This window comes from Drosophila willistoni, assembly GCF_018902025.1.
Source record: "Drosophila willistoni isolate 14030-0811.24 chromosome 2R unlocalized genomic scaffold, UCI_dwil_1.1 Seg167, whole genome shotgun sequence".
Taxonomy (NCBI): Eukaryota; Metazoa; Arthropoda; class Insecta; order Diptera; family Drosophilidae; genus Drosophila; species Drosophila willistoni.
In genome coordinates, this window is record NW_025814050.1 from 2840791 (window position 1) to 2851661 (window position 10871).

Genomic DNA, 10871 nt, shown 5'->3' on the forward strand with positions numbered 1-10871 from the left:
TTGTATTGAATTATACCTTTCTCATTATATCTTCTCATCTTCCAATCTGAATCAAATGCCGATTATTTATGGTTTTGGTTTATTGTTCAGATAATGTTAAAACAAAACTGTTTGAAAAATTAAGTCTTTAGCTACGACTGAGATTAGAATGAGGTTTGTACATCGGGAACTGTCAGGGGTATATAATATCCAATGCAGTCTAGAAAATTTATGAATGTTTTTTCATATGAGTCGAGTTTTGTGAGCTTTCTTTGAAGTTGTTCAAATATTGGGAAACGAGTGGGATACCATTTTTCCCGCAGTGAGAGAGCATAGATATTGCGCTAAAGTTATCTCCAGTTGACGTTGTTAATGAAATTTACGTGTACAAATATCAGACAATGCCAGATAAACAGAATATCTACACAGTCAGTTGAAACGTAGACGTTTCGGCCTTCATTTTGTCATGGGTATGGGTTTTGTAAGGCATTTTTTATGAATTTTATTTGTGTATATAAGGAAGGTCTAAACAATACGTAGTTAAGTAAATTAAATTCTAAAACAACAACAAGTAATTAAATGGTGCAGGCTAATGGCCCTTCTCGGTCTCCTGATACTGCTGTTGTTGTTGTTTCTCTTTATCCAACTGGGATTTTAAATGACTGGCCACATATTGCCAATATTTGCGACGAATGACATCGTGTTTGGTGGCCATGTCATCGCAAAGGGTGAAAACTTTACGAGCAAGTTGCTCATTATTGGCTTTCTGATGCAAAGCTTGCTCCTGGTAGACATCAATGAGAAAGGCCAATAAATATGGTGACCGATTGCCGGCATTATAGAGCTCCTCACTGAATTCAACAACCTCCGGATGACTGTTCAGTTGATACTGGTCGTCGCCACCACTTTGACGTAAGACACCTACCAAAAAGTTCCAGGCACTTTCGTTGTTCTTGATGATGCGTATCCGATTCATCGTATAGACTAGTTCCCGTTGAATGACTTCCGGCGTGAAGCCCAAATGCTTGAGAACGAAGAAACGTTGATTCCAGGCCGAATTGTTGCGCTGATCTTCGCAAATTAAACGATCCACATAGCGTAACTCGTCGTCGTAAAGGCTAAGGTGGAGGAATTTATAAACGCCAATGAAATCGTATTGGGTTAACCAAGATTTACTACTCACTTAAACGTTTTAATGGCCCACTGTCGATGCTGCCAGGCGTGATAGTTCTTGGCATCGCCATCATTGTCCAATGCATTTTTTGTTAATTCCAGCTCATTGCTAGGATCATTCAACATTTCCACAATAACCCGACGATGATGCCACACCTGATAGTTCTTGGCATTCTGACCAATCACTTCGCCCAGGTAGTCAAGTTCCACATTTAGATCAGCCTCGATTTCCCTGAGAATGTCGCGTCTGTATTGCCAAACAGTGTAGTTGGCCGGATTTAGACGCAGAGCATCAGTGGTCAGATCCAGGGCACGCCTGCTCTTCTCCCCTTTGGCGATAATGGCACGTGTGTAGTCAAAAACATCCCGAACTGCAATCCAGCGAAAAATAAAGCATTATTTGTCTTGACTCATCCACCGAATTACTCACACTTTTGACTGTAGGCAATGGACACCACTGGATTGGGCCCGTCATCCTGCTCCAGCGGCTTTATGTCCTCCCAATCTTTCCGTTCGCTGTAAGGCAGCCAATCGGTGCAAAAGTATTCATCATCCGAGCTGTCACTCATGATTTACTTTTGATTAAACTTGTCAACTTTACAGGTGGGCAGAACCCAGGTGAATGACTTAATTTTTGATAATAATTTAACAACAATGGTAAATGTGTAAAGTATCGTGTCAAATACGGTGTATAGCGTGTAAAATATGATGTCAAATAGTGGGAGTGACTATCGACTATCGAGTTGGAGTTGCACTTTTCCATTTGACATTGGCATTATTGTTGCAAATAAGGCGCTAATTTTGTCCAAATTTGAAATTTTTTAAAAATTTATTAACCTTAACAAAATATATAAATGGATCAATTATATTTAATTAAATATAATTTATATTTTGAACATATATTTTATTTTCGGCTTTAATTATTATGTATACGTTTTTTCTTGAAGGGTGGGAAAGGTGGGTGTTACCAATTAGCGACCAGAGTGTTGGCCCGAACAATAAACAGATAGTAAGATATCGTGTGGTGGTCACGCAGCAAATTGATTATCACCAAGGATACCTTCACACATATGTAGTGTCCTGACCACACATTTTCGAATGTTGAATGTCCTCCCATAACTGCATTCCAGAATTAGTTGTCATTTGTGGTTCATCGAGTGCGGTCAAAAATACATTAAATACGCTGACTAGACTTATGTGTGTTTCACTTAATAATGTTTGACAATTTTTTAAAGAGTTTAAAACATTTATGGATACTCTGGTTGTTACTCCTGCTAAGTGGGTTAAATTGGGAGATAGAAGCCCAAACTAGTCAGAATATTAATGTGTGTAAGTGCCATGACCAACATTTATTTACAAACTTTTGTTTTTTTTTGTCAAATCATTGAGCTTTTCAGTTTCAATTTCTTCAAGTGTAGCTTAAGTAAACTAATTATATTGAAATTACCTTGATGTTAGATTAAGCAAACATTAACCATCAGGGCCACGTAATTGACAAGTTCGAACTATAGAAAAGAAAAACCAACAAATCCTTTAACTCCTTCTCCACCAGTTTTTATCAATGAGGTGGATAATGAACCGGCTGCCAAAGCTGTGGAAGTGGTTTTAACCTATTTAAAAAAGAATCCAAGCTATGGACTTTCCGTTCAAGTCGAATCGATCGAAGCGAATAAAACCGATGCAAAAATTCTATTAGAAGCAAGTGAGTGTTTTCAAAATGAATATTTAGATCCATGTATATATTCTAATCGACTTGTTCAATTCAAAAAGTCTGTAATAAATATTCGGCTAGCATTGAGAAGAAACAAACACCTCATCTTATATTTGATACCACCAAATCGGGTGTATCTTCGGAAACGGTGAAAAGTTTCACCCAAGCCTTGGGTTTGCCCACCATAAGTGCCTCCTATGGTCAGGATGGTGACCTGAGGCAATGGCGTGATTTGGATGAGGCCAAACAGAAGTATTTGCTCCAAGTAATGCCCCCAGCTGACATCATACCCGAAGTCATTCGCAGTATAGTGAAACGATTGAATATAACCAATGGTAAAAGAATTTCACCTTTTTCGTTATGGCAAGACTTAAACTTGTTTGTTTTCTATAGCTGCCATACTCTACGATGAGACATTTGTTATGGATCACAAGTATAAATCGCTTTTACAGAATATACAAACTCGTCATGTCATCACGGCCATAGCCAAGGATGGCAAACGGGAGAGGGAGGAGCAAATTGAGAAATTGCGCAATTTGGATATTAATAATTTCTTTATATTGGGCAATTTGCTGGCAAGTCGAATGCTAATTCACAGAAAGGGGAGAGATTAATTGTGTGGATTAATTTACTTTACAGTCGATACGTTTAGTTTTGGAATCTGTTAAACCGGCCTATTTCGAGCGAAACTTTGCCTGGCATGCTATAACCCAAAGTGAGGGTGAGATCAGCAGTCAGCGAGATAATGCCACTATAATGTACTTGAAGCCGGTGGCGTATACGCAATATCGTGATCGTTTGGGTCTTCTACGTACAACATTTAATTTGAATGAAGAACCACAATTGGCATCGGCGTTCTATTTCGATTTGGCTTTACGCAGTTTCTTAGCCATTAGGTAAGTGCATCCGTCGACTTTGTTCAATTGAACCCATCAACTTTTAATTGTTATTATTTTTAGAGAAATGCTTCAATCGGGGGCCTGGCCAAAGGATATGGAATATCTGAACTGTGACGACTTTCAAGGTGGCAATACCCCGGAACGAACTCTTGATCTCAGGCAGTATTTTACTCAGGTATGCCACTAATACACACATACATGTCCACCTGTTACCAATTATTGTTTGATTGATTACCCAGGTTAGCGAACCCACTTCCTATGGCACTTTTGAATTGGTCACGCAACCGAGGCAAACCTTCAATGGTTTCAGTTACATGAAATTTGAAATGGACATTAATGTCTTACAAATTCGTGGTGGTAGCTCAGTAAATAGTAAATCAATTGGCACCTGGACAGCTGGCCTGGATTCCCCGCTAATTGTCAAGGATGAAGACCAGATGAAAAGTCTAACCGCCGATACGGTCTATCGCATCTATACCGTAGTGGTCCGTACAACGTATTATTCTTGGCTATCGAAACCCATTCCATTGTTTCCATTTCTACAGCAAGCTCCTTTCATTATGCGGGACGAGACAGCTCCCAAGGGTTACAAGGGCTATTGCATTGATTTGATCGATGAAATTGCCAATATTGTGCACTTTGATTATACCATACAAGAGGTCGAAGATGGTAAATTTGGTAATATGGACGAGAAGGGCGAATGGAATGGCATTGTGAAGAAACTGATTGACAAGCAAGCTGACATTGGCCTGGGCAGTATGTCTGTGATGGCCGAGCGTGAGATTGTCATCGACTTCACCGTTCCCTACTACGATCTTGTCGGTATAACCATAATGATGCTACGTCCAAGTTCACCAAGTTCGTTGTTTAAATTCCTTACGGTGCTGGAGACAAATGTCTGGCTTTGTATTTTGGCTGCATATTTCTTTACGAGTTTTCTGATGTGGGTCTTTGACCGTTGGAGTCCGTACAGCTATCAAAATAATCGGGAAAAGTACAAGGATGATGAGGAGAAGAGGGAATTCAATTTAAAGGAATGTTTATGGTTTTGTATGACGTCGTTGACTCCTCAGGGTGGTGGAGAAGCGCCCAAGAATCTCTCTGGACGTTTGGTGGCGGCCACCTGGTGGTTGTTTGGGTAAGTTTAAATTTTGAACCCAAGTATACTCATCATATACGAATGGATGTTTCATTACAGTTTCATTATAATCGCCTCGTATACTGCCAATTTGGCTGCCTTCTTAACTGTTTCCCGTTTGGATACGCCAGTCGAGAGTTTGGATGATCTTGCCAAGCAATATAAAATCCTTTATGCCCCTCTTAATGGCTCCTCGGCCATGACATACTTTGAAAGAATGGCAAATATAGAGCAAATGTTCTATGAAATTTGGAAGGATTTATCCCTTAATGATTCCCTAACCCCATTGGAGCGCTCCAAGTTGGCTGTCTGGGATTATCCTGTGAGTGATAAATACACCAAAATGTGGCAAGCCATGCAGGAGGCCAAACTGCCGGCCAATTTGGATGAGGCAGTGGAGAGAGTTCGAAATTCGACCACGGCCACAGGATTTGCCTTTTTGGGTGATGCCACCGATATACGATATTTGCAGTTGACCAATTGCGATCTTCAGGTGGTGGGAGAGGAATTCTCGAGAAAACCATATGCCATAGCGGTGCAACAAGGTTCACATCTCAAGGATCAGTTCAACAATGCGTAAGAAACAAAGAATTACCACTCGGTTCGCATTCTTATCTAGAATTTCAATTTTATTTCAATTTCAGCATTCTCACTCTGCTCAATAAGCGACAACTGGAGAAGCTCAAGGAGAAATGGTGGAAAAATGATGAGGCCCAGGCTCAATGCGATAAGCCCGAGGACCAATCTGATGGCATCTCAATACAAAATATTGGCGGTGTCTTTATTGTCATTTTTGTTGGCATTGGCATGGCCTGCGTTACTTTGGTGTTCGAGTATTGGTGGTATCGCTACCGCAAGAATCCACGTATAATCGACGTGACCGAAGCCCAAGCGGCGGATCGCCTAAAGGACGGCAAATTACCACAAGACGGTGTCATCTTGGGGCACTCTGGTGAAAAATTTGAGAAGTCTAACGCAGCTTTGCGTCCACGTTTCAATCAATATCCGGCTACATTCAAGCCACGTTTCTAAAAAGAGAGAGAGAGGACCTACAAAGGAGAAAATACACAAAATTTCAAAATGAATTTTTAGCAAAAACGCACAAACGGTGAAATGTCTACGTCTAGAGAATTAAGCTAATTAAATCACATTTCAAGCACATTTAATTAAATTTATAAACATAATATTTTATTCTGGGAAGTACGGGGATTTCTTCTTTGATATTTCGTTTCATATCGATATTTGGTATATCGATAGTGTCATCAACAATTGGTCCAGCACTAGGGACACAGACACGTGCGGTTTAAATTTTAATTTTTATGTAGTTTATATTATTATTAATTATTACACAAAATGCCGAAGACAAGTCAACAACCGCTGCTCTATATGGAGGAGTATCGTGTCAAACAGGATCCGCAGGATTATGGACTGGCCGATGAGGTCTTCAACATTGATATCTTCAAGCAGAAACTCAAAGTGACTATTGTGCGGTAAGGCATCCCAGGCCCAGGATTAAGGGAGATGTTCTGATTGCTGATGTTCTGATTATCCCTTTCCAGCAATGACGAGGAGGGACTAGAATTCGATTTAATTGGCGTTTATCCTGCCATAGCGAATGCCTTTCGACGATTAATGCTCAGCGAGGTGCCCAGCATGGCCATTGAGAAAGTCTATATTTACAACAATACCTCAATTATCCAGGACGAAGTCTTGGCTCACCGCATGGGCTTGTTACCACTAAAGGCCGATCCACGACTCTTTACTTATCGCACAGAAGAAAGCCCAGAAAACGGAACGGAACAGGATACTTTGGAATACGAATTGAAAGTAAAGTGTACGAGACGCAAAGACGCCAGCAAAGACCAATCTACATTCGATGAGATTTATAAGAATCACAAAGTATTCTCCGGTCACTTGAAATGGCTGCCCAAGGGAAAGCAGGGACAGATTTATACAGAGAGCAGTGTGGGATGCATTCATGAGGATATACTGATAGCTCAATTGCGGCCGGGCCATGAGATGGATTTGCGTTTGATTGCTGTGAAGGGCCTAGGCAAGGATCATGCGAAATTTTCTCCTGTGGCCACCGCCTATTATCGCCTGCTACCTCTGATCAAACTGAATCGTGAAGTTTCTGGCAAGGATGCTTATTTGCTGCAAAGTTGCTTCTCGCCGGGAGTCATCGGAATCGATGAGAACGAGAATGCCTATGTGAAAGATGCCCGCTATGATAGCGGTAGTCGGAATGTCTATCGATATAGCCACTTGGCCGATGCAGTAACTCTCGCCCGAGTAAGAGATCATTACATCTTCACAGTGGAATCTGTGGGGGCTCTCAAACCGGAGGTCATTTTCATTGAGGCTGTTAAAGTTTTGAAAAAGAAATGCCGCTCATTTATTGATGAAATTGAAGCGGAATAGTGGTCGTGTTTTTCAATTTTTATTAACTATTAATAATAATAAATGGTAAGCTAAATTAAGAAATATGGTGTGGTTCATTTTAAACATTACTACGGTGTGCTTAATCAAAATGGTAGCTTTTACATCTGAGCTGTAGCTATTCCGATTGTTCCCCTGGTTGCTATCTAATTTTTGATTGCTTCTGGCGTTTTAATACCCGTAGACGGAAGTTAGTTATAACGGCTTGCAGACGGTCTTGACACAGCAAAGCATCTTCCAAATCCATTTGATTGAGCTGCAAAGCCACACTCTTGCCGAAAAGATCAAATTCGTTGATTACTGGATTTTCTTCATCGTCTTTTTCCTGTTCCTCTTGCAGTTCATCTACATTCATTTCAACATCTTGCACATAAAAGTCTTGCTGCTGGTCAAGCTCTTGATCTTGCTCTTGTTCCTCCTCATTCTGATCCTCAATTTCGACTAGATCCTCTTCATTGCTATAGGTTCCCATTTCTTCAGCACTCAAGAGAGTGTCCAAAATAGAATCATCGTTGGACATATTGTCATTGTCATCTTTGTATTCTACTCGCTCTACTGTGTAAAGTTGCTCTGGATTAGATTGAGCTCTTGTCTTGGGCTTGGTCTTACAGTCCAAGAATTCTTCGTGATCGACATCTAGGTTAGCCTCGTCTTCTTGAATTTGGCTAATAGTCTAAGTCAAAAAGAATAACGTTTTAATCAATATTTTGTATAATAATTGAGTCAACCTTACGTTTGTGTAAATCTTATTGTATTTCACGGCTTTTTGATGTTTCGCCGATGTCTCATGTTGTTTTATTGACCCAATCCTGGCCAGCATATTGACATTGCAAAACTTACAATGGGCCAAATGGTCAATATTGCTTGCTTGCAACCAGGGAGAAAAATTGGGAATTTCTTCCCAATCTTTGCGGTACTTGTATGGTGGAATCGACTCTATTTGCTCTGACTTTACACTATTCTTCATTGTTGCGAACTCCTCCTCCTTTGACTCTAGCGATATGAATTCCTCATGTTCATCTGGAAGCGCATTTCTGGCTTCGTCATTTTGCTATGTTTAAACAAAAGAAAGCAAACCATTATTATGGATTACAGATTTTCTTTCGTGGCACGGACACTTACATCCAAAAGGACCTGATTGCACTTCATCCCATTTTGATGCTTCACTGTGTTTTGATGCTGTTTAATTGATGCCAATCTCGCCAGAATGTCAACACTGCATGCACGGCAGTGGGCGGAGAAGCCATGATTGCTTGCTTGCAGCCAGGGTGCAAAGCTTGGGTTATCCTCCCATTCTTTGCGATATCTCTGGTGATAGAGTCGTTTCACCTTCGGGACACTATCCGACACCTTTTCGTGCTTCAGTTTCATAGTTTTAATACTTAGCGCCAAAAATACGACTCGAAAATGTTATTTTTTTTAGTTTTTTTCGGTATTAAATCTAGTAATTAATAATTATCGCAAAAATCGATAGCTGACAAAGGTATCGACGTTGTTGACTAATATCGATAAGCAAACACAATCAATCGGTATGACAGAAAAATAATCGATGAGTGTATTTGTTATCGAAGGTGGCGCTGACTCGTCGATAGCAGTTATTGACCGATTGTACAATAACAAAAAAAGCAAAACAAAATTTTAGGTCATAATAAGCCCAGATTGTCAGATTGGAAAATGGTAATTCCAAAGGAAATATTAAGTGATTACAAGGAGCTGTATGAAAAGTCCAATGACCTAGTGGAAAACGAAAGTCGCTCAGATCCCCCCACAGAGCCATTTAGATCTCATTACAAGGCGCGCGATATTTTGCAGGACTTGAAGAAGCAATTGGAAGATCAGCTAGTATCGGTGGCAGCCAGTGAAGAGGACGGGGGCCAAGATGAATTGAGTTATAAATCAATTTTGGCTTTTGTGTGCCGTGATTTAGGAAGAATTTATGTGTATACGGAAGAGCCGACTGAAGGCGTTAGGATGCTCAAACAATGCTTAGAGTTAATAGAGTCACACAAGGACACCGGTGATGGGATTATTCCTTATGTGGGCGCTATAAACGAGCTGAGTATAGTGCTGGGCTCGAGGCAGGAGTATAAACAGGCAATGGAAATGCTCTTGGAAGCGGAAAAGTCATACCAGCAGTTCAAGTCCAGTGGTCAAGTCGCCCATAGCTTAATGGATATCTTTAGTCCACCTGATGATACGTCAGCTACTCATAGTGGGCCTACAGAGCTTGAGAATCTGTACACGCTATGCTGTTTCTATTTGGCACAAATGTTTGGCCATCTGGGTGAGCTGGAAAAGTCGGCCCAGTTCTGTCATCGTACGCTGCACCGTCAACTGGAGTACAAATCGTATGATGCCATTGATTTTGCTCTCAATACCGCAACATTGTCGCAGTATTATATTGGGGAGGAACGCTTCAAGGAGGCACGGCATCATTTGGCTGCAGCCACCTTAATAATGGCCGAGTACGAGGGTGTCATGCTGAAGCCAGAGATGACAGAACAACAGAAGGCAGATGTAAGTGAGACCTTTAAGCACCGCTATGCAGATGTGGCCAGATGTTGGGCGAAATATGGTTTATATTTACTTCAAACATCCAAGGAGCGTTTGCTGCGCGACGATCAGGAAGAAGCCCAAAGAAGCGCTGAGAAAGCGATGAAGCAATTGGAGATCAGTGGTTCACAAGAGGATTATCGATTTTTGGACTTGAATTTAACAGCATGTGAGAATCGAATCAGTTGCGACTATTGTCTGACATTTGATGATGCCAAATTAGTTTTCCATTTTGTCAACGAATGGCTGGACATAGCCAAGGATTATTACAAAGCCGAGACAGAGGCCACCGAATACTGCAAAATTATTCAGGATTATGCCGAGGCCTATGAACATATTGTTTTCTTCGAGGAAAATCCTGATAATCAAGCCAAAATGCACAAAAAACGTGCCAAATTTCTCGAAGATTTACTTGACCTCATCGATCCCGTGTTCTATTTGAAAATCTGCCGTGAATGTTGGTATGGCGCTGGTACCGCTAATGCAGCCGTTTTAGATATACGCCTTGATGCGATCAAGGCAAAGAACTCCCCCTCCCCAGATGAGATTAAGAAGGCCAATCAGAGCTGCATGAAGGCTATAAAGCATTTCCAGAGTTATGCCAAATCGTATCTGTCAGCAAACGGAACGGACTGGCGACCGAATATGGATGTGGAGGAGCAGCGAATAATGCTGTATGCTCATTTCCATATTGGACGATTGTATTATAAGTTACTCACAGCAAATCCCATGCAGCAATTGGAGCATTTGAATAGTTGTAATCATTACTATAAGCTTTTCAATGACGGCTGTGAGTCCCACCCAGAGGCCGCAGGTCCATTGCACGGGGAAACTGGTGTCGTACGTGAAATGCTTCATCTTCTCCCGCTTAAAATAGAAGCAGTCAAAGCCAGACTACATTAGTAAAACTTGCATTTCTTTAAGAATCACACAAAATCAGCTTTATTTAGTCCAATAATAAATAAAAAAAAAATTAAAC

General features: G+C 40.8%; 5 protein-coding genes across 5 annotated transcripts; 3 read left to right on the forward strand and 2 right to left on the reverse strand.

Moving 5' to 3' along the window:
- Positions 1 to 456: 456 nt before the first annotated feature.
- On the reverse strand, positions 457 to 1844 carry LOC6644134 (protein farnesyltransferase/geranylgeranyltransferase type-1 subunit alpha). Its single transcript, XM_002066568.4, has 3 exons — positions 1583 to 1844; positions 1163 to 1523; positions 457 to 1097 (listed from the first exon to the last, which is right to left on the reverse strand). The coding sequence occupies exons 1-3, from the start codon at positions 1719 to 1721 to the stop codon at positions 569 to 571; spliced, it is 1029 nt and encodes a 342-aa protein (XP_002066604.1). The 5' UTR covers positions 1722 to 1844; the 3' UTR covers positions 457 to 568.
- Positions 1845 to 1860: 16 nt separating this feature from the next.
- LOC6644135 (ionotropic receptor 25a) lies at positions 1861 to 6083 on the forward strand. Its single transcript, XM_002066569.4, has 11 exons — positions 1861 to 1870; positions 2344 to 2481; positions 2705 to 2854; positions 2923 to 3198; positions 3257 to 3438; positions 3503 to 3759; positions 3823 to 3937; positions 4002 to 4247; positions 4308 to 4900; positions 4961 to 5476; positions 5545 to 6083. The coding sequence occupies exons 1-11, from the start codon at positions 1861 to 1863 to the stop codon at positions 5930 to 5932; spliced, it is 2871 nt and encodes a 956-aa protein (XP_002066605.3). The 3' UTR covers positions 5933 to 6083.
- An 88-nt stretch (positions 6084 to 6171) lies between these two features.
- Positions 6172 to 7380, forward strand: LOC6644429 (DNA-directed RNA polymerases I and III subunit RPAC1). The gene is made up of 2 exons (XM_002066570.4): positions 6172 to 6390; positions 6460 to 7380. Exons 1-2 carry the CDS (start codon positions 6254 to 6256, stop codon positions 7319 to 7321), a joined length of 999 nt encoding a protein of 332 aa, XP_002066606.1. The 5' UTR covers positions 6172 to 6253; the 3' UTR covers positions 7322 to 7380.
- LOC6644430 (probable E3 ubiquitin-protein ligase bre1) lies at positions 7325 to 8797 on the reverse strand. The gene is made up of 3 exons (XM_002066571.4): positions 8462 to 8797; positions 8073 to 8390; positions 7325 to 8012 (listed from the first exon to the last, which is right to left on the reverse strand). The coding sequence occupies exons 1-3, from the start codon at positions 8708 to 8710 to the stop codon at positions 7482 to 7484; spliced, it is 1098 nt and encodes a 365-aa protein (XP_002066607.1). The 5' UTR covers positions 8711 to 8797; the 3' UTR covers positions 7325 to 7481.
- Positions 8798 to 8914: 117 nt separating this feature from the next.
- Positions 8915 to 10870, forward strand: LOC6644431 (KIF-binding protein). Its single transcript, XM_002066572.4, has one exon. It carries the CDS (start codon positions 9014 to 9016, stop codon positions 10793 to 10795), a length of 1782 nt encoding a protein of 593 aa, XP_002066608.1. The 5' UTR covers positions 8915 to 9013; the 3' UTR covers positions 10796 to 10870.
- The last annotated feature ends 1 nt before the right edge of the window (position 10871 follows it).